Source organism: Hyperoodon ampullatus (assembly GCF_949752795.1).
Source record: "Hyperoodon ampullatus genome assembly, chromosome: 8".
Taxonomy (NCBI): domain Eukaryota; kingdom Metazoa; phylum Chordata; class Mammalia; order Artiodactyla; family Ziphiidae; genus Hyperoodon; species Hyperoodon ampullatus.
In genome coordinates this window covers 84,378,700-84,402,345 of record NC_136921.1, presented here as the reverse complement: position 1 = coordinate 84,402,345, position 23,646 = coordinate 84,378,700, and the positions used below count along the sequence as shown (strand labels likewise).

General features: G+C 40.7%; 1 protein-coding gene across 1 annotated transcript in view; it reads left to right on the top strand.

Moving 5' to 3' along the window:
* Positions 1 to 801: 801 nt before the first annotated feature.
* Positions 802 to 23,646, top strand: part of ABCB11 (ATP binding cassette subfamily B member 11) — a gene marked incomplete at both ends in the record, with an annotated part of 83,912 nt that continues 61,067 nt past the window's right edge. Inside the window, 6 exons of the mRNA XM_079710284.1 lie at positions 802 to 877; positions 2,154 to 2,175; positions 4,817 to 4,871; positions 5,639 to 5,877; positions 14,663 to 14,750; positions 15,878 to 16,011. Coding sequence (XP_079566410.1) covers positions 802 to 877; positions 2,154 to 2,175; positions 4,817 to 4,871; positions 5,639 to 5,877; positions 14,663 to 14,750; positions 15,878 to 16,011 — 614 coding nt within the window. The remainder of the gene's footprint in view (positions 878 to 2,153; positions 2,176 to 4,816; positions 4,872 to 5,638; positions 5,878 to 14,662; positions 14,751 to 15,877; positions 16,012 to 23,646) is intronic.

Genomic DNA, 23,646 nt, shown 5'->3' with positions numbered 1-23,646 from the left:
TTCATTGGGTTGCAACATAATGATTTTTCTAATTTTATGGACTTTTAAACATCTGGAATGGATATTAATTTTTACTGAATACTTTTTCTCCATCTATCAGGATGATCCAATTTTTTTACATTAGACAATTATTGCATTTCTGGGATCAACGTTGCTCACTATGTTTTTTTCATAAACTGCTAGATTATATTGAAAATATTTAGCATTCTAAACTCTACTTTCAAAAATAATTATAATTCTATTTTTTTCTTATAACATTTTTATTTGTTTTAATGTCAAGGTTATACTTATGTTATAAAATGAATTAGGTAGCAGTTCTCCTGGTCCATGCTGGACTTTCCATACTCTGGACCTAGGGGTTGCATTTACAAAGGAGCACTGAAACCTACCCACCAGTATTTGGGTGTTGTTGGTCAGCTCTGCTGACCCAAGAATGTCACCAGTTGGCTGTGCCCTTCTAGTGGTTTTTATTTTTACTCATTTAAAAAAATCAATCAATCAAACAAGTAAGCACAGATAAGCAGAAAGAACAAATAAATAAAAAACAACTATCCATCCAGGAACCAGAAAAAGTCATAATCAATGGTTTGGGTTTATGTTTCCTAATAATTAGACTCGTTCATGGGGTTATTAACCAATTAAAAAAATCTACTTTTGTCTGAGATTGTTAATGAAGATAATTTCTTGAACCAAATTATTCTTTCACTTGGCTACTTTGGTTAAGGAAGAGAAAATAAATAATAATCACAATGATTCTTTTATTTTATTTTCTAGAGTTGTTGGCTGTGGACTGCAATTACCATGTCTGACTCAGTAATTCTTCGCAGTGTGAAGAAATCTGGAGAAGACAATCATGGTTTTGAGTCAGATAGATCATGTAAGTGGCCTTTTTCTCTTACTGTCTCTTGTACAAAGAGAGGTGAGAACAAAATTGGAACAAGCTAGTGAAGGTTTAAGGAGAGGAGAAAAATCAATGGCAATAAATAGAACTGTTATTGGATGGTCTTCTAACATACTCTAGGTGTTTCTCCCTAGAATCCATCTAGTGGAATGGCTGAGAGTGCTAGGTAAGAACACACAAATCCTGGGTGAGTGAAAGCATCTCACCTATAAATATCTCTTCCCTGGGTAGAGTAGGGTTGTTCTAGCACTGGCTATTATTATTACCTTTATACGTATATTGTTATAATTGATTATAGTAGTAAATGTTTAGTGAGCGCTGCTCCCTGAGAGGAACAGTTCAAAGACTCTGCTGGCCAGAGTGAGGTAATGTGTGTAGCACTAGTACATGGTGTGTAGTGAGGGCAGATGATTCTAAACTTTTTTTTTTTTTGTAAATCCTATAATTTTACATTTTATAGAAGAGGAAACAGAGAGTTGGATACATTTTTGAAAACTTGGCAAAGATCGTGTGACTAATAATGAATGGAGCTGTAATCCTAGTCTGGTTCTGATTCCCAAACCTAAGAGGTTAATCTCTATCTACACTGTAATGCCTCTTTACTCTTAATGAAATGAAATGACGTGAAATTTAAATGCCAGGGGAACCAGGATGTGCTGTCCTATGACAATGGTTGGCATTAGCACCTTGGGTTCCTTTCCTTGTGGTTTCCCTACACTCAGGACCCTGAGCACCCATTTTCACCTCCTCCCCTCCATCTGCTCTGACTTATGCTGGGGAAAATAGTACGTGGCTCAATCCTATGGCTTCTACTGGCATGGGGTGTCAATGGTATCTTATTGTTTAGTTGATTTGTGGTCTGCATTTTAAGTAGACAAATTCTGATGTTTATAAAGAAGCAAACAAGAAATAAATATTCATTTTATTTGGTAGTTCAAAAAAATCAGACTTTCTTTAGCTAATTTAGAAATGTTGGTCTTTAGTTGACATCCAGAAGGTAAAAAGATTTCATTTTCTGGAGAAAAGTCAAGAAATGTAGTCAAGGCAGCAGTCCTGAATGTGATAAAAATGTCTTCTATAATACGGAGAGAGAGAGAGAGAGAGAGAAAGATGAAAAAGCAAAAAATTATTTTGCATTATTCCATTAATAAAAGTAATTATAGAAATGTTTGTCCAGAGCAAAATTGTTAATGACTATGTTTCATTTTTTCATTATTATTAACTGCTTTTTGTATTGTTTTTATCCTGACAGATGACAATGATAAGAAATCAAAGTAAGTGACTACTCAACAATGCATCACATCTTCAAAATAATTTCCTAATATTCCCATAAAAGGCACAAAGCAGAAGCAATATTTTTACACACATTGCACTGCCTACAAAATGGTATATATAATCCATTCTTTTTCTCTTTAAAACATTACTATAATTTGATTTCAGAAACCTTTGGGAATATTCCTTCTGGATTAGGTCCAAATCTCCCCTATATGTCCAGGAACACCACAGAATTTCTGAACTAAATGAGCAGAGGAAAAATTGGACAAGTATGATTTCATGGGCACAGAGAAGAAAGCCCAATTCTTCCCAAAAGCAAATAGTAGAAAGCTAAAATGTAATTATTAGATGTTTCTCTTTAAGAGTTTAAATTCTCTTATAAAACAAATGCCACTTAATCATACTTGGCATGAGGGCAGGATTAAAGGAGTCTAATGTAGAAAACAAGGAGGTACCAGCTAAGTTTCTGAAATAGAGGTGGTGGAAAGGGAGAGGTTGAAGGTATTTAAGACATTTTAAGTAATTCATGGCAGAGGGATGTGGTAGTTGTGGTAACATTAGCTTTGGACTTGGAATGGTAGGGTCAGCTGGGCGCCGAAGAACCATTCTTCCTCACTGGGTGGGAAAGAGATGGAAAAGGGCATGGATGCAGATGAATGAGCTACAATGAGGATGAGCAGGAAAGCTGAGTGAGTGCTTTGGTTTTTAGAGGATATGAACCTTTCTCCTGATAAGTGTGGTAACGTAAACATGGAAATGGAGATTTGAAATGATGTAGGGGAGGGTTGAAACTTTAAAGACTTTGGCCATGGAAGTTTCCATTGAGAAGGTGACTTTGGAGAGAAGGTATGAAGGAGGTGAGGGAGTTGGCCATACAGATATCTGAAGAAAAAGCATTTTGGTGAGAGGAAGTAGCAAGTGCAAACACCCAGAGGTGGGAACAAATTTGGCATGGACAAAAGTCAGCAAAGAGGCTAGGTGGCTCGGGTGGTGAAAATTGGAGTGAAGTAGGAGAAAACAAGGTCAGAGAGTCAACTGGCCAGACCACAGAGGACTATGGATGTGTCAGCAAGGATCTGTGATTCTACTCTGAGCTGGAAGGGAAGCTTAGGGCAGCCAAGTGCTAAGCACAGCATGTGCAGCACCTTTCAGATGGTGGAGAGGTTGTTTCTAGCAGGCCCAGCAGCCTGGCTTCAGGAGGAGAAGGGGGAACAGCTGGCTGAATGCAGAGATGGGGTTTGCAAGGGTGGATATGGGGAAAAGGATTGAGGATGATGGTGAAAGTGTGGTCCAAATGGCCAGCAGTGGGACCTAGGATGCCGAGTAAGGAAGCAACATCTTGATGGGGTTTAGTGATTGTAAGTAAATGGAGAGTTTAAAGGACTGCGGGTCTCAACTGAGATGACAAATAGGTATAGAAGGAGGAAGGAAGTGAGAAAACAAGATGCATGCTCAGTCCCAAAGAGCCGATAGAGTAGACTAGTTCCTGGTGAAAACAAGACCTGCGGTATATTCATGAATGGATGACTCAGGTGAAGTGGAGATCCCTGGAGTTGAAAAGTTCAAGTTTGGGTTGAGTACAGTTTTATGAGCAATAAAATGAATAAGAAATAATAAGTAAATATGAGTTTATGGGAAGTATGGGAGTTTTTTTGAATTTTTATCATATCAACATTATTTAATGTAGTTGTAAAATTTTTAAGTGCAAGAAGGAAGCTATAAATTAGATAATCCAACCACCTCAATTTATAAGGAAATGTAGGTAGAAAGAGGCCGAGGTTCAAAGCTGAGGTCCAATAGTTATTTGCTACTGTAACAGGGAGTACAGAGTACTTTTTATTTTCTCTTAGCACCTCTCAGAAAGACCTCAGTGAATCTCTACTGAAAAAGAGATACAGCTATACTGAAATCTCTAGAAGAAGTAAATCTGAAAGTAATAGCCAGTTAAAAAATTTTTTTTTAATTTTATATTGGAGTATAGTTGATTAACAATGCTGTCCTAGTTTCACAGCAAAGTGATTCAGCTATATATATAAATGTATCTATTCCTTTTCAAATTCTTTTCCCATTTAGGCCATTACAGAATATTGAGCAGAGTTCTCTGTGCTATACAGTAGGTCATTGTTGGTAGTTTTTGTTTTAGTTTTTTTAAAAATAAATTTATTTATTTATTTTTGTCTGCGTTGGGTCTTCGTTGCGGTGCACGGGCTTTTCATTACAGTGGCTTCTCTTGTTGCGGAGCACGGGGTTTCGGCTCATGGGCTTCAGTAGCTGTGGCTCAAAGGCTCTAGAGTGCAGGCTCAGTAGTTGTGGCATGTGGGCTCAGTAGTTGTGGCTCACAGGCTCTAGAGCGCAGGCTCAGTAGTTGTGGTGCACGGGCTGAGTTGCTCCACGGCATGTGTGATCTTCCCGGACCAGGGCTTGAACCCGTGTCTCCTGCATTGACAGGCGGATTCTTAACCACTGGGCCACCAGGGAAGCCCCCTGGTTAGTTTTTAAGATACCAGTTTTGGAAAGAATTTCGTAGCTAGTGGGGGCTTTCTTTCTTACTAAAGAATGACTCATAAAATCACCATCTAGGAAGAATTTCTCATTGTTTTGGAAAGGACGGTCTGTAAACCCCTGTGTTTTTATCCTCAGGTTAGAAGATAAGAAGAAGAAAGGTAGCAGCAGTCAAGTTGGCTTCTTTCAATTGGTAATAAAACTGTGCTGATTTATGGCACAGGTTTTGCCACTGTGAGTTGTTCATGTGGTGGAGGAAGTGTTATAGTCACATTGGCAGGTTTTTTAACTACGATGATCACTTTTTCAGTCATAAACTGTCTACGTGATAACATGTTGAATAGCAATTAGAAATTTATTGCTGATTAAACACACAAATTCTATCTGGTAAATCATAAAAGTGTTCTAGAAGATAATCTCTAAGCCCCTAATTATCATTTTAGTAAGGAAAATTATCATAGTAATAATGTCATGTATACTTATTCTTATGATGTCTTTAGGAATTCCATAGTGTAGGTATTTTTCTCAAATTTGCAGAATGGAGGCATTTCTGGGCACAAATAGGCACTCTTCATTGTCAATATCAGTTCTGGGAGCCGATATTGCTGAATAACCCACACAGAATATCTACATCGCAATAGCATGTGTGCCAGTGATTGTTTCCCCCTTAAGCTGGGAATGAATATCTAAGAACTAAAGTCAGCTCCTGAGATAAAGAGAATGAATTATGAGACTAGGAAAGAGAAAACATGAACTAACAATGTAAGAGTCTAATGATTTAGATAATCGATGTACCGTTTATTTCAATATTAGTGAGAACTCTGCCTTTCAATTAAGATGATTCCCTTAAGACTTGGTGTTGAATACTGTTTATCAGAATCTAGTAACTAAAATTAAATAGCCCTCCTACCTCTCCTGCTTTTCACCCATAGATGATCTCTGAATCCTTTGTTTTTCAAGTTTCGATTTTCTTCAAAGACTGACATTTGGCTGATGTGTGTGGGAAGTTTATGTGCATTTCTCCATGGAGTAGCCTATCCAGGCATGCTACTGATTTTTGGCACAATGACAGATGTTTCTATTGAGTATGACATGGAATTACAAGAACTCAAGATCCCTGGAAAAGCATGTGTGAATAACACGATAGTATGGACCAACAGCTCTCTCTACGAGAACGTGACAAATGGAACGCGCTGTGGGTAGGCTGCTATTTTTTACTTTTCACTTTTTTGGCTTGTATCTTAGATTGTAATTCAAAATGTGTGAAAAGAACCTTATGGACTGAGCTGGAGTGGTGTCTAACACAGAGTAAAAAGAAACATAAATTTACCCTTATTTCTATAATTACTCTGCCCTGAAGTTCTTCCTGTCCTACCGGATTTTTAAAGCTTAACAATTACAACAGCAAAACACAGAACTGGAAATTGCTCATTAAATACATCACCCAAATTTCACCACTTTGTAGACAACAGCCTTGAGGATGACACTACCAATACTTGATGCAGTTGGAGGATGACGCATGAATTTTACTTGAGTCCTTGTCATGTCTCATATCCAAGACTTCCTTTTTCCTCTTTCCTGTTTCCTCCTTCCTTCCTTCCTCCCTCCCTCCTTTCTTTTTCTTTCTCTTTCTTTCTTTCTTTCTTTCTTTCTTTCTTTCTTTCTTTCTTTCTCTCTCTCTCTCTCTCTTTCTTTCTTTCTTTCTTTCTTTCTTTCTTTCTTTCTTTCTTTCTTTCTTTCTTTCTTTCTTCCTCTCCTCCCTTCTGTTCCTCAGCTGCTGTGGCCATGGCTGATGTCCCACTTGATCCCCAGCCTTCTCTCTACAATGGGAATTTCATCATTCCTGTGCTCTAGGACTTGGAATCGGGGCCGTTGGTCTCAGTTAGCAGTTGAGTTTCTGTGGAAGAGTGATGTGGTGCTATGAATAGAAGACAACCATGCAGAATTAACCAGAGCTCACCATGCTCCTGTTTTGTCTGTCATAAGCCCGACAGGCTGCCTTGTAATCAGTGAGTCTGTAGGGTACACAGAGTTGATTCACTGTCATAGCATGGACTTTGCAGCCTGCCTCATGCTGCCTCAGGGCCAGAACAAGCTCAATTGCACGTATGAACCCACTCAGGTTCAAGAACCAAGGGCAGGGCACATCCTAGCTAGAAAGACACTTGGAATGGCACCCCCAAGTGAATTTATATTTTTCTCCTTCATTTAAAATTTTTTCTACAGACTTGATTCCAGATATGACAAATCCTTCTAAATCACTGATGTTCTTCCATAATATTATTTGTTGTTAGCATCTTTCATTCATTTACTAATTTAACCAAAATTTTTGGAACACCAATTATGTACCAGGAAAATGTGTAAGCATCATGGATACAGTGGTGCCTTATGAATCATGGTCCTTGTATTTGTGGAGCTTGGGTCTAGTTGGTGAGACCATAATGAAATCAACCACCATGCAAATAAATACATAGTTATAAACTGGTTAGCACTTGACAGGAAAGTACAGGATAACATACAATGTGCAGAATTAGACTTAACAAATAATAAGCCTACTCATAAGAAATAAATTTCCAATGTCTAAATATGTATATTTCTCTTCTAAATTTGGAAGTAACACTCAGAACAATTTGCATAAAAGAGAGACTGTCTTCGGGCTTCCCTGGTGGCACAGTGGTTGAGAGTCCGCCTGCCGATGCAGGGGACATGAGTTCGTGCCGCGGTCCGGGAAGATCCCACATGCCGCAGAGCGGCTGGGCCCGTGAGCCATGGCCACTGAGGCTGCGCGTCCGGAGCCTGTGCTCTGCAACGGGAGAGGCCACAACAGTGAGAGGCCCGCATATCGAAAAAAGAGAGACTGTCTTCAATGACAGTATTTATTTATTTATTTTTTGGCTGTACCACACGTGGCTTGCAGGATCTTAGGTCCCCAACCAGGGATCAAACCCGAGCCCTCAGCAGTGAAAGTGCAGAGTTCTAACCACTGGACAGCCAGGAATTCCTAATGACAGTCTTTTAAGTCTTTCATTTATGTTGGAGAACAGAATTGAACTGATTTTTTTTTTTTTTTTTTTTTTTGCGGTACACGGGCCTCTCACTGTTGTGGCCTGTCCCGTTGCGGAGCACAGGCTCCGGATGCGCAGGCTCAGCGGTCATGGCTCACGGCCCAGCCGCTCTGCGGCATGTGGGATCTTCCCGGACCGGGGCACGAACCTGTGTCCCCTGCATTGGCAGGTGGATTCTCAACGACTGCGCCACCAGGGAAGCCCCTGAACTGATTTTTACAGAGTGGTATGACTACAAAATGTAAGCTAATCCATTTTCCCCCTTTGAAAAAAATCCATTCAGACTTATGTATGATGTAAATTGACCCCAATCATTAATAATGCTTGAAGATAAATTCTTCAAGGGAAAATTCCTGAAAGTATATCTTGTTATGTCTTAAAAATTGGAAATAAATGTTAGAGGGACCAAAATTTGAGACATATTTTGTCTCAAATGCTCATAAATATTTATTAGATGAACTAAAGAATGAATCTGCCTTTAACGTCTGCATCACTGGCATCCATTAGAAAGGAATTCACCATGGCTACCCATTACTTTATTCATTTTTACTGGGTCCTATACTTGAGGGTGAGCAAATAATTCAGAGCAAATAGGGGTTTCAGAAATTCCTTGGCTTTGGCTGAATTCACATGATACCAAACATGTAAATAGATATTTGATTGTGTAGACCACACCTTTCTCAGGCCTTTCCTTTACCAGGAACTCCATTGATGAGTTAAATATTTTAATCGTGAGCTATTATGGTCATTGACATGAATACTGTTTGTTGCACTTCTGAATAAATGTTTAGCTTTCATGTGGTAAGATCACTGTGAAAATGGACTTGGGTGGGACAGAAGAGAGGGAGGGGACATTTTCTTACCTGTAAGTAGTAAACACGCCTCCAAAATTACCCAACTCTTTCACAACTTTCTTTCTTGGAAAAAGTATATCATTAAAAGTACAATGTCTCCACCTATTATAATTGGTGTGTTAGTCTTGTACTATACAAGGCAACCCAATGATTTTATCAACATAAGCATACATGTATAATGTAGGAGCTGGATTTTCTCTTTCATCGTATTGGTTTCCACATATCAATTGTAATCCATTGGATGGAATTTTAGGCTGGAGCCTTCCAAATGGCTCTCGGAGAATAAGGCTAAAAAGGATTACAGAACGTTAGGCCTCCTGATCAGCTTCTCAGAATTTATTTGCTCAGAATAGTCAAATAATAAGGTAACAGAATGAAAGAAGAAGAAAGAAGGAAATATCACAATGCAGTTTTCTTTCTTTCTTTCTTTCTTTCTTTTTGGCTGTGTTGGGTCTTTGTTGCTGTGCACGGGCTTTCTCTGGTTGTAGCGATTGGGGGCCACTCTTTGTTGCGGTGTGCGGGTTTCTCATTGCAGTGGCTTCTCTTGTCATGGAGCACAGGCCCTAGGCATGTGGGCTTCAGTAGTTGTGGCATGTGGGCTCAGTAGTTGTGGCACACAAGCTCTAGAGCACAGGCTCAGTAGTTGTGGTGCACGGGCTTAGTTGCTCCATGGCATGTGAGATCTTCCCAGGCCAGGGCTCAAACCTGTGTCCCCTGCATTGGCAGGCAGATTCTTAGCCACTGCGCCACCAAGGAAGCCCCATACCTTTCTTTTCTTTTATCCAGTTAAAGTGTAGAAACTCAAATGGAGGCTACAATGTCTTGTAACTTAATTGTGGAAGTGACATACTATCATTTCTGCCATTTTCTCTTGGTCACACAGACCAGCCCTGGTATAATTTTGGTGAGGATTACATAAGAGTGTGAATACCAGGAGACAAAAACAATCAAGGGCTCCTTGGAGGCTCACTACCACAGCCATTGGGAAGTTTGTGTCCTTACCTGCCCCACATATGGATGCATCGATGCAAAAATCAAAGTCTGTACTTTCTCTTGGACTTCAGTCTATTTTCTTAGCAACGTATATTTAGCTTATGCACTCAAGTACTATTTTGAAGTTAAACACTGTAAGACAATGTACTTTGAAAAACAGCTTTATTGAGATACAATTCACATACCATAAAATTCACCCACTTAAAGTATAAAACCCAATAGTTTTTAGTACATTCATAGAGCTGTGCATTCATCACCACAATCAATTTTAGAACATTTTTATTAACGCACAACCCCCCTACCCCATATCCCTTAAATTTCACTGCCCAATTCCCCATCCCCCCTCAGCCGTAGACAGCCACTAATCTACTTTCTGTCTCTGTAGATTTGTCTATTTTGGACATTTCATGTAAATGGAATCATATAATATGTGGTCCTTTGTGACTAGCTTCTTTAACTTAGCCTGTTTTCAAGGTTCATCCACGTTGTAGTGTGAATCATACTTCATTTCTTTTTATTGATGAATAATATTTAATTGTATGGATATAATACATTTATAGCCTGGATATAATGAGCGGAATTATCCATTCATCAGTTGATGGACATTTGAGTTGCTTCCTCTTTTTGGTTATTACAAGTGATGCTGCTATGGACATTTATGTAAAAGGTTTCTTGTGGACATATGTTTTCAATTCTCTTGAGCATATACCTAGGAGTGGAATTTCTGGGTCATATGATAAATAAATGTTTAACCATTTGCAGAACTTCCAGACTGTTTTTCAAAGTGACTGTACCATTTTACATTCCCACTAACATGTGTGAGGCTTCCAATTTCTTCACATTCTTACCAACACTTATTAGTATCTATATATTTTTTAATTAATTAATTTATTTATTTTTGATTGCATTGGTTCTTTGTTGCGTGCGGGCTTTCTCTAGTTGTGTTGAGCGGGGGACTACTCTGCATTGCGGTGCCCGGGCTTCTCATTGCGGTGGCTTCTCTTGTTGCGGAGCATGGACTCTAGGCTCAGTGGGCTTCAGTAGCTGTGGCATGCAGGCTCTAGAGCACAGGCTCAGTAGTTGTGGCGCATGGGCTTAGTTGCTCCGTGACGTGTGAGATCTTCCCGGACCAGGGCTCAAACCCGTGTACCCTGCACTGGCAGGCGGATTCTTAACTACTGTGCCACCAGGGAAGCCCCAGTACCTATATTTTGACTGTCGCTCCAGTAGGCTGAATAATGGCCCCCAAAGATATGTAGGATATCCCTGGAATCTGCAAATGTTACCTTGTATGCAAAAAAGAGTCTATGCAGATGTGATTAACTTAAAGATCGTGGGTCGGGGGAGATTATACTGGATTACCCAGGTGGGCCCTAAATGCAATCACTAGTATTTTTTAAAGGGACAGTTACTAAAAAGAGGCAGAGGGAGATTTGACTATAGAGAGAAAAAGAGAGGCAAGGTGACTATCAAGGAAGAGTTTGAAGTGATGTCCCAAGCTCAGGAATGCCAGTAGCTACCAGAAGCTGGAAGAGGGAAGAAACAAATTCTTCCCTAGAGCCTTTGGAGAAAGTACAACCCCGTCAGCACCTGAATTTCAACCCAGTGAAGCTGATTTCAGACTTCTGGCCTCCAGAAGTGTGAGAAAGATGGAAGTATGTGTATATATCAAAGGGCAACAAGAGGAATCTTTTTTTTTTAATTTTAAAAATTTGTTGGCAGAGGTTTTATTAATTTATTAATTTATTTTTGCTGTGTTGGGTCTTCGTTTCTGTACGAGGGCTTTCTCTAATTGTGGCAAGCGGGGGCCACTCTTCATTGCAGTGCACGGGCCTCTCTTGTTGCAGAGCACAGGCTCCAGACACGCAGGCTCAGTAATTGTGGCTCACGGGCCCAGCTGCTCCGCGGCATGCGGGATCCTCCCAGACCAGGGCTCGAACCCGTGTCCCCTGCATTAGCAGGCATATTCTCAACCACTGCGCCACCAGGGAAGCCCCCAAGAGGAATGTTTGAATGATGAGAATATTCTGCTCTTCATTTTATCGATGTCAACATCCTGGTTGTGATATTGTCCTATAGTTTTGCAAGATGTTACCATTTGGGGGAAAACTAGATAAAGGGCATATATAATCTCTCTGTAATATTGCTCACAATTGCATTAGCCATTCTGGCAATATGCTACCCTAGTGTGTGGGTATTCTATAAAGCAACTTTACCCAGTGACAAACCATTTGTCCATAGGTCAATGTCCCATGCATTAATGAACATGGACCTTTCAACATTTTGGAAGTAGGATATGGACACATTTCTGCCAGTTTGGGTTGACACTGATATTCACTCTAAGGTGTCAATGCTACTGGGTCTACAGGGCATCAGAACCATTGAAAGGAGCGCTCCTGGTGAGGCAATGCACCTTGTCATAAAGACCTCATATCGTTGTAAAATATCTTTTACCTTTTCCCTCTAATTGTCATTTCTCTCCCCTCTTCTCTCTTCAACAAATGCGTCAGGGGAATCTTAATTTATCCAAGTAGGCATGTATCAATTTTGTTTTGTTTTTCTTTCTGTTGAAAAGAAAGTCTGTGGTCCAAATCACCTGTAAACTTTACAGAATCCTTACTAGGATTTTATAATCACAAGAGCTTTCCACCATGCAGATGATGAAGTCTGATGTGCAGTCAAAGGAACCAAGTTGACGTCCCCTTTTCCTTCCTATCAGTTTTTCTGATAGGTTTGCTCTGTTGTCCCAGAAATATTCCCAAGTAGTCTTTAAAACTCTAAGGATTCTAATGACTTCTTCCCAGAATCAAATAGAAGTGAGTTAACCATTCGTTTCTGGGGTGCCTCAGGAGTGAAAACAATCACAAACTACACATGTCCTATCCACACCCCCCGACAGTGCTGTTATGTTCCTGAACTTTGCTCCAGTAAATCCCACAGCTGGGTCAGTGCTCAGAGCTCTTAGTCAAGTACATTCATTCATGACTGGCAGCTGCGGTTTTCACGACAGGCCCTCTCACCTCTGCTTACAGTGTCTGTAGAATAAATGCACCACAGGGAATCTAAGTAAAACTTTTTGACAAATGCTCATAGTTTTCTGTTTTGGGACACCCAAATTTTATTTCACAAACAGAAACCAAGAGTATGCACTCATTTATTTATTTAAAAAAAATTTATTGGAGTATAGTTGCTTTACAATGTTGTGTCAGTTTCTACTGTACAGAAAAGTGAATCAGCTATATGTATATGTATATCCCCTCTTTTTAGGATTTCCTTCCCATTTAGGTCACCGCAAAACACTGAGTGGAGTTCCCTGTGCTATCCAGTAGGTTCTCATTAGTTATCTATTTTATACATAGTATCAATAGCATATATATTATGCACTCATTTATACATTAGAAGTCTTTACTCATAAATACTGCATTATACACTCTATACAAAGATACTTAGCTTTTGTAAGGGCCTCTGATCACGGATACTTGTATACAAGTTTATGACTTTCTAGATCTTTTTCATTCTGGGGGTTCCCTTAAATCATCCTGAAAGACTGGGAATGTGGTGAACACAGACATATTAGGTGGTTTGGAGATCGTCAGAGGGGTTGACCAAGGCAGTTGTTTCCCTTCCTCATTAGTATTTTGAAAGTGAAAGAAAAGTCAGGAAACATTCACTGAGTACCTACTTAATGTGTAAGGTATCGTACCAGGCTTTGGGAGTGGGAACAAGCAGCTTACCTAGTCTTTGCTGTCAAGTAGCTTGCAATTTACTAGCAAGAGAAACATGAATATACTCGATATAAATATATTCAATAAAAATATTGAATAATAGTGCAAGATGGCAATAAAATCTGCCATGGAATAATAGTTTGTTCTGAATTAAATAAATTATACTTAAATACTTGGTCTGAGTTCAGTAGAGGGAGAGAACAATTCAAGCTTGGGTCACAAAAAGAAGGCCTGATAGAAAGCAGAAAGCTGGTAGACTGAGAGCATCTAGGCTAAAGATGCTACTTTGTGATTCTCTAAAGAAATAGACATCATCTAGCTTATCCCTGAGGATCGGGTATATCAACAACCAATATGTTAATTTTTTAATGATAAAATTTCTTATTTCCCGAAAACAATTTCAGAATCATTTTTTCTCCCCTCCCTGCCCCTGCCAGTTCCAAACCCTGTGTCGCAGTGTGATACTTGTAATGGGAAAACACTGTGTAGTTTTCTTGCTTTCCCACAAGTTCTTTGACTTCAGCCTTAGAAATTGTCCTGGGGAGCGAGGATTCCTGGGCTGTGGTCAGCACAAAGACTGGGTTAATAAAGTGCTTTTCTCTCTCTATGGGAAGATGACACACACATTTCTCCTAGTGTTACTCTGAGAGAGGAAGGAGTTGAAAAGCTGGCTTAAGATTGCTGGACAGGTAACAGTAAGCCTCCTGATTTACAGCACACATCTCCCTACCTGTGCCTTTCCAGACACTTGTCTGGCTTTTTTTTTTTTTTTTTTTGCGGTACGCGGGCCTCTCACTGTTGTGGCCTCTCCCGTTGTGGAGCACAGGCTCCGGATGCGCAGGCTCAGTGGCCATGGTTCACGGGCCCAGCCACTCCGTGGCATGTGGGATCTTCCCGGACCGGGGCATGAACCCACGTCCCCTGCATCGGCAGGCGGACTCTCAACCACTGTGCCACTAGGGAAGCCCTGTCTGGCTTTTTAGAACATTTCTCTAGCTGTGATTGCACCATCACTAATGATGAGCATGAGTGAAAGGGGCCTCAGTGGACAGAGCTCCGGGCTGCCATCTAGGGTCCCCTGTCTTCCAACAAATGCCCATTAATTATTTCACAACCCTTGCATCTCTGCCTGTAAAAATGAAGGAAGTAGGCATCTTTGCTATGACGGATACCATGAGGTCTGTTTGGGGATTTGGATTGATTGTAATTCTACACAGGTAAAACGCCTTACCCATATTTAATAGAAACATACAATATGTATATTTTAAATTCCTCTGTACTCACAAATGCAATTTTTGTTAGCTAGATCCTACCTGTGACTCTTACCATTTTTTCCCTCTTTTGAAGGTTTCTGGACATTGAAAGTGAAATGGTCACCTTTGCCATTTACTATGCTGGCATCGCTGTCATGGTACTTGTCACAGGATATATTCAAGTTAGTGACGCCTCCATTTTATTTATAGATCAGCAGCTGGGTTCACAGACGTGACAATGAAGTGCAAAGTGTGTTCTTTAAAGCTATTCAGAAGCCCCAAGGACTACAGCTTTATTTCAGGCAGACAACAGACGGTGGGGAAGGATTCTTCCTCTCAGTTGGGGAGGAACGCTTGTCCAGAGAAATGGAGAATAGACTTTTAGCTTCAGTGTCTTGCTCTCCCCTGCCCTCCCTGCTTCATCCTCTTGTCTAAACTCAGAAATAGACAGTTGTGGGTGTGTTCGTACAGGGAGAGCAAGTACGAACCTTCTTCGTATCTGGAAAAAGCTGGGAGTGGGGAGTTGGAGGAAAGCAAGCTTGACTTTCTTTTTCTCTGTTTTTGCTAAAGTCACACCAAACTGCAGTCCAACCCAAGTTCTGTAAACTGAATCCATATTCTAGATTTCAGTTATGGGAGGGTTTGGAGTTAACTCTTATTAAGGAAGAAAAGTATTTCATCTTTTTCCTACTAACGTAGGAAAAATAATAAATCCCCCCTACTCTCCATTCACTAAAGAATTCCAGGAAGTTACTGTTAGTTGTAAAGATAAATGAGTCAATTTTCACCATTCTGGCACTGGAGTTTTAATGACAGTCTTATTTTGCTTGCATGGGGAAAACTGTCAGCAAGATTCCCTGCTTATGTCATAATGTCTGTCTTACTTTCTCTGAAAATCATTGTCCAACAGCTGGAAAACAATGTATGAATGCTTATTGGCAGGCTTCTCAGGGGAAAAATTCATCAGAAGTGGCATGCAAAAGTAGTGATTTAAGAGCAATAATTTATTTTGGGGGTAATAAGCCTTTTTTTACACATGAGGGAAGTGAAGCTTAATAAGGTTAACTCTGCAAGTGGCCGAGCTGGATTCAAACCCAAGCCTCTGGCTTCCCTCTTTACAGTGGTTCGGCTCAGCCCCACTTTCGGCTGCAGATGTCAGAGCTCACACCTTAATTCCCAACAAGAGGCATGTTGTGAATTACTTTTGTCCTTTTCTCAACTGTCATAGTGAAAATATTTTCTTCTGAAAAGAGAAGGAATTAATGATTATTTTTATCACAATGCTAAACATTTCTTGCTCCATTTACAGATATGCTTTTGGGTAATTGCTGCAGCTCGTCAGATACAGAAAATGAGAAAACTGTACTTTAGGAGAATAATGAGAATGGAAATAGGATGGTTCGACTGCAATTCAGTGGGAGAGCTGAATACAAGATTTTCTGAGTAAGTGGCTGGTAGGACATTTTAATGAATGTGTGATTTTTCGCTAATGAAACACTTGTTTCCAAATTAAATAACAATTGGAAACACATTTTCAGTTCTTTTTGATGCATTTTGTCTCTTAAGTTGGGCTTTTATAGGGAGCATGGCTTTTTTCATAGGTTTCATGGCTTCATCAAAATGACTATTTTTTTTTGAACATCTTTATTGGAGTATAATTGCTTTACAATGGTGTGTTAGTTTCTGCTTTATAACAAAGTGAGTCAGCTATATGTATACATATATCACCATATCTCCTCCCTCTTGCGCCTCCCTCCCACCCTCCCTATCCCACCCCTCTAGGTGGTCACAAAGCACCGAGCTGATCTCCCTGTGTTATGCGGCTGCTTCCCACTAGCTAGCTATTTTACGTTTGGTAGTGTATATATGTCCATGCCACTCTCTCACTTTGTCCCAGCTTACACTTCCCCCTCCCCGTATTCTCAAGTCCATTCTCTAGTAGGTCTGCATCTTTATTCCTGTCTTGCCCCTAGGTTCTTCATGACGATTTTTTTTTTTTTTTAGATTCCATATATATGTGTTAGCATACGGTATTTGTTTTTCTCTTTCTGACATACTTCACTCTGTATGACACACTCTAGGTCTATCCACCTCAGTATGAACAACTCAATTTCGTTTCTTTTTATGGCTGAGTAGTATTCCACTGTATATATGTGCCACATCTTCTTTATCCATTCATCTGTCGATGGACACTTAGGTTGCTTCCATGTCCTGACTATTGTAAATAGAGCTGCAATGAACATTGTGGTACATGACTCTTTTTGAATTATGGTTTTCTCAGGGTATATGCCCAGTAGTGGGATGGCTGGGTTGTATGGTAGTTCTATTTTTAGTTTTTAAAGGAACCTCCATACTGTTCTCCATAGTGGCCATATCAATTTACATTCCCACCAACAGTGCAAGAGGGTTCCCTTTTCTTCACACCCTCTCTAGCATTTATTGTTTGTATATATTTTCATGATGGCCATTCTGACTGGTATGAGATGATATCTCACTGTAGTTTTGATTTGCATTTCTCTCATGATTAATGATGTTGAGCATTCTTTCATGTGTTTGTTGGCAATCTGTATATCATTTTTGGAGAAATGTCTATTTAGGTCTTCTGCCCATTTTTGGATTGGGTTGTTTGTTTTTTTTTTGATATTGAGCTGCATGAGCTGCTTGTAAATTTTGGAGATTAATCCTTTGTCAGTTGCTTCATTTGCAAATATTTTCTCCCATTCTGAGGGTTGTCTTTTCATCTTGTTTATGGTTTGCTTTGCTGTGCAAAAGCTTTTAAGTTTCATTAGGTCCCATTTGTTTTGTTTTTTTTGTGTGTGTGTGTGTGTGTGGTATGTGGGCCTCTCACTGTTGTGGCCTCTCCCACTGTGGAACACAGGCTCCGGACGTGCAGGCTCAGCGGCCATGGCTCAGGGGCCAAGTTGCTTCGTGGAATGTGGGATCTTCCCGGACTGGGGCACGAACCCATGTCCCCTGCATCAGCAGGCGGACTCTCAACCACTGTGCCACCAGGAAAGCCCCCATTTGTTTATTTTTGTTTTTATTTCCATCACTCTAGGAAGTGGGTCAGAAAGGATCTTGCTGTGATTTATGTCATAGAGTGTTCTGCCTAGGTTTTCCTCTAAGAGTTTGATAGTTTCTGGTCTTACATTTAGGTCTCAAAATGGATTAACATTTTGAGTTTATTTTTGTGTATGGTGTTAAGGAATGTTCTAATTTCATTCTTTTACATGTAGCTGTCCAGTTTTCCCAGCACCTCTTATTGAAGAGGCTGTCTTTTCTCCACTGTATATTCTTGCCTCCTTTATCAAAGATAAGGTGACCATATGTGCGTAGGTTTATCTCTGGGCTTTCTATCCTGTTCCATTGATCTATATTTCTGTTTTTGTGCCAGTACCATACTGTCTTGATTACTGTAGCTTTGTAGTATAGTCTGAAGACAGGGAGCCTGATTCCTCCAACTCTGTTTTTCTTTCTCAAGATTGCTTTGGCTATTCGGGGTGTTTTGTGTTTCCATACAAATTGTGAAATTTTTTATTCCAGTTCTGTGAAAAATACCAGTGGTAGCTTGATAGGGATTCCATTGAATCTGTAGATTGCTTTGTGTAGTATATTCATTTTCACAATATTGACTCCTCCAATCCAAGAACATGGTATATCTCTCCATCTATTTGTATCATCTTTAATTTCTTTCATCAGTGTCTTACAATTTTCTGCATACAGGTCTTTTGTCTCCTTAGGTAGGTTTATTCCTAGATATTTTATTCTCTTTGTTGCAATGGTAAATGGGAGTGTTTTCTTAATTTCACTTTCAGATTTTTCATCATTAGTGTATAGAAATGCAAGAGATTTCTGTGCATTAATTTTGTATCCTGCTACTTTACCGAATTCATTGATTAGCTCTAGTAGTTTTCTGGTAGCATCTTTAGGATTCTCTATGTATAGTATCATGTCATCTACAAACAGTGACAGCTTTACTTCTTCTTTTCTGATTTGGATTCCTTTTATTTCTTTTTCTTCTCTGATTGCTGTGGCTAAAACTTCCAAAACTATGTTGAATAATAGTGGTGAGAGTGGGCAACCTTGTCTTGTTCCTGATCTTAGTGGAAATGGTTTCAGGTTTTCACCATTGAGGATGATGTTGGCTGTGGGTTTGTCATGTATGGCCTTTATTATATTGAGGTAAAAAGTTCCCTCTATGCCTACTTTCTGGAGAGTTTTTATCATAAATGGGTGTTGAATTTTGTCGAAAGCTTTTTCTGCATCTGTTGAGATGATCCTATAGATTTTCTCCTTCAGCTTGTTAGTATGGTGTATCACATTGATTGATTTGCATATATTGAAGAATCCTTGCATTCCTGGGATAAACCCCACTTGATACGGTGTATGATCTTTTAATGTGCTGTTGCATTCTGTTTGCTAGTATTTTGTTGAGGATATTCACAACTATGTTCATCAGTGATATTGGCCTGTAGTTTTCTGTCGTTGTGACATCTTTGTCTGGTTTTGGCATCAGGGTGATGGTGGCCTCGTAGAATGAGTTTGGGAGTGTTCCTCCCTCTGCTATATTTTGGAAGAGTTTGAGAAGGATAGGTGTTAGCTCTTCTCTAAATGTTTGATAGAATTCTCCTGTGAAGCCATCTGGTCCTGGGCTTTTGTTTGTTGGAAGAGTTTTAATCACAGTTTCAATTTCAGTGCTTCTGATTGGTCTGTTCATATTTTCTATTTCTTCCTGGTTCAGTCTCAGAAGGTTGTGCATTTCTAAGAATGTGTCCATTTCTTGCAGGTTGTCCATTTTATTGGCATAGAGTTGCTTGTAGTAATCTCTCATGATCCTTTGTATTTCTGCAGTGTCAGTTGTTACTTCTCCTTTTTCATTTCTAATTCTATTGATTTGAGTCTTCTTCCTTTTTTTCTTGATGAGTCTGGCTAATGGTTTATCAATTTTGTTTATCTTCTCAAAGAACCAGCTTTTAGTTTTATTGATCTTTGCTATTGTTTCCTTCATTTCTGATCTGATCTTTGGATCTCTTTCCTTCTGCTAACTTCGGGAATTTTTTGTTCTTCTTTCTGTAATTGCTTTAGGTTTAAGGCTAGGTTGTTTATTTGAGATGTTTCTTGCTTCTTAAGGTAGGACTGTATTGCTATAAACTTCCCTCATAGAACTGCTTTTGCCACAACCCATAGGTTTTGGGTCATCATGTTTTCATTGTCATTTGTTTCTAGGTATTTTTTGATTTCCTCTTTGATTTCTTCAGTGACCTGTTGGTTATTAAGTAGTGTATTATTTAGCCTCCATTTGTATTTTTTACAGATTTTTTCCTGTAATTGGTATCTAGTCTCACAGTGTTGTGGTCGGAAAAGATACTTGATACGATTTCAATGTTCTTAAATTTACCAAGGCTTGATTTGTGATGCAAGATATGATCTATCCTGGAGAATGTTCCATGAGCACTTGAGCAGAATGTGTATTCTGTTGTTTTTGGATGGAATATCCTATAAATATCAATTAAGTCCATCTTGTTTAATGTATCATTTAAAGTTTGTGTTTCCTTATTTATTTCCATTTTGGATGATCTGTCCTTTGGTGAAAGTGGGGAGTTAAAGTCCTCTACTATGATTGTGTTACTGTGGATTTCCCCTTTTATGGCTGTTAGTATTTGTCTTATGTATTGAGGTGCTCCTATGTTGGGTGCATAAATATTTACAATTGTTATAACTTCTTCTTGGATCGATCCCTTGATCATTATGTAGTGTCCTTCTTTGTCTCTTGTAATAGTCTTTATTTAAAGTCTCTTTTGTCTGATATGAGAATTGCTACTGCAGCTTTCTTTTGATTTCCATTTGCATGGAATATCTTTCTCCATACCCTCACTTTCAGTCTGTATGTGTCCCTAGGTCTGAAGTGGGTATCTTGTAGACAGCATATATATGGGTCTTGTTTTTGTATCCATTCAGCCAATCTGTGTCTTTTGGTTGGAGCATTTAATCCATTTACATTTAAGGTAATTATCGATATGTATGTTCCTATGACCATTTTCTTAATTGTTTTGGGTTTGTTATTGTAGGTCTTTTCCTTCTCTTGTGTTTCCTGCCTAGAGAAGTTCCTTTAGCATTTGTTGTAAAGCTGTTTTGGTGGTGCTGAGTTCTCTTAGCCTTTGCTTGTCTGTAAAGATTTTAATTTCTCCATCAAATCTGAATGAGATCCTTGCTGGGTAGAGTAATCTTGGTTGTAGGTTTTTCTCCTTCATCACTTTAAATATGTCCTGCCACTCCCTTCTGGCTTGCAGGGTTTCTGCTGAAAGATCAGCTGTTCACCTTATGGGGATTCCCTTGTGTGTTATTTGTTGTTTTTCCCTTGCTGCTTTTAGTATTTGTTTTTTGTATTTAATTTTTGATAGTTTGATTAATATGTGTCTTGGCATGTTTCTCCTTGGATTTACCCTGTATGGGACTCTCTGTGCTTCCTGGACTTGATTAACTATTTCCTTTCCCATATTGGGGGAAGTTTTCAACTATAATCTCTTCAAATATTTTCTAAGTCCCTTTCTTTTTCTCTTCTTCTTCTGGGACCCGTATAATTCAAATGTTGGTGCATTTAGTGTTGTCCCAGAGGTCTCTGAGACTGTTCTCAATTGTTTTCATTCTTTTTTCTTTATTCTGCTCTGACGTAGCTATTTCCACTATTTTATCTTCCATGTCACTTATCTGTTCTTCTGCATCAGTTATTCTGCTATTGATCCCTTCTAGAGAATTTTTTTTTTTTTTTTGCGGTACGTGGGCCTCTCACTGTTGTGGCCTGTCCCGTTGCAGAGCACAGGCTCTGGACGCGCAGACTTAGTGGCCATGGCTCACGGGCCCAGCCACTCTGCGGCATGTGGGATCCTCCTGGACCGGGGCACGAACCCATGTCCCCTGCATCGGCAGGTGGACTCTCAACTACTGCGCCACCAGGGAAGCCCTAGAGAATTTTTAATTTCATTTATTGTGTTGTTCATCACTGTTTGTTTGCTCTTTAGTTCTTCTAGGTCCTTGTTAAACGTTTCTTGTATTTTCTCCATTCTATTTCCAAGATTTTGGATCATCTTTCCTATCATTATTCTGAATTCTTTTTCAGGTAGACTGCCTATTTCCTCTTCATTTGTTAGGTCTGGTGTGTTTTTGCCTTACTCCTTCATCTGCTGTGTGTTTCTCTGTCTTCTCATTTTGCTTAACTTACTGTGTTTGGGGTCTCCTTTTCACAGGCTGCAGGTTCATAGTTCCCCTTGTTTTTGGTGTCTGTCCCCAGTGGCTAAGGTTGGTTCAGTGGGTTGTGTAGGCTTCCTGGTGGAGGGGACTAGTGCCTGTGTTCTGGTGGATGAGGCTGGATCTTGTTTTTCTGGTGGGCAGGTCCATGTCTGGTGGTGTGTTTTGGGGTGTCTGTGGCCTTATTATGATTTTAGGCAGCCTCTCTGATAATGGATGGTGTTGTGTTCCTGTCTTGCTAGTTGTTTGGCATAGGGTGTCCAGCACTGTAGCTTGCTGGTCGTTGAGCGAAGCTGGGTCTTGGCGTTGAGATGGAGATCTCTGGGAGATTTTCGCCATTTGATATTACGTGGAGTTGGGAGGTCTCTTGTGGACCAGTGTCCTGAACTTGGCTCTCCCACCTCAGAGGCGCAGCCCTGATGCCTGGCTAGATCACCGAGAGCCTGTCATCCACACGGAAAAAGAGAAAAAGGGAAAAAAAATTATATATATATATCGTTGCTCCCAAAGTCCACCTCCTCAATTTGGGATGATTCGTTGTCTATTCAGGTATTCCACAGATGCAGGGTACATCAAGTTGATTGTGGAAATTTAATCTGCTGCTCCTGGGGCTGCTGGTAGAGATTTCCCTTTCTCTTCTTTGTTCGCACAGCTCCCGGGGTTCAGCTTTGGATTTGGCCCCGCCTCTGCATGTAGGTCGCCTGAGGGCGTCTGTTCTTCGCTCAGACAGGACGGGGTTAAAGGAGCAGCTGATTCGGGGGCTCTGGCTCACTCAGGCCGCGGGGGAGGGAGGGGCACGGAGTGCGGGGCGGGCCTGCGGCGGCAGAGGCCTGCGTGACGTTGCACCAGCCTGAGGGGCGCCGCATGTTCTCCCGAGGAAGTTGTCCCTGGATCCCGGGACCCTGGCAGTGGCGGGCTGCACAGGCTCCCGGGAGAGGAGGTGGGAATAGTGACCTGTTCTTGCTCACAGGCTTCTTGGTGGCGGCAGCAGCAGCCTTAGCGTCTCATGCCCGTCTCTGGGGTCCGCGCTGATAGCCGTGGCTCACGCCCGTCTCTGGAGCTCCTTTAGGCGGCGCTCTTAATCCCCTCTCCTCGCGCACCAGGAAACAAAGAGGGAAGAAAAAGTCTCTTGCCTCTTCGGCAGCTCCAGACTTTTTCCCGTACTCCCTCCCGACTAGCCGTGGTGCACTAACCCCTTCAGGCTGTGTTCACGCCGCCAGCCCCAGTCCTCTCCCTGGAATCCGACCGAAGCCCGAGCCTCAGCTCCCAGCCCCGCCCGTCCGGCGGGTGAGCAGACAAGCCTCTCGGGCTGGTGAGTGCCGGTCGGCGCCGATCCTCTCTGCGGGAATCTCTCCGCTGTGCCTTCCGCACCGCTGTTGCTGTGCTCTCCTCCAGGGCTCCAAAGCTTCCCCCCCACCCCGCCCTGCCACCCGCAGTCTCCGCCCGCGAAGCGGCTTCCTAGTGTGTGGAAACCTTTCCTCCTTCACGGCTCCCTCCCACTGGTGCAGGTCCCGTGCCTATTCTTGTGTCTCTGTTTTTTCTTTTTTCTTTTGCCCTACCCAGGTACGTGGGGGAGTTTCTTGTCTTTTGGGAGGTCTGAGGTCTTCTGCCAGCGTTCAGTAGGTGTTCTTTAGGAGTTGTTCCACATGGAGATGTATTTCTGATGTATTTGTGGGGAGGAAGGTGATCTCCACGTCTTACTCTTCCGCCATCTTGAAGCTCCTCCAAAATGACTATTAAAAATTGAAAGTCGGGATGCTATAATTTGGTTTGTAGGTCCTGGACTAAATACTAGAAATGAAGTATTATAGAAGAGAGTTTAGAGGACGTAGG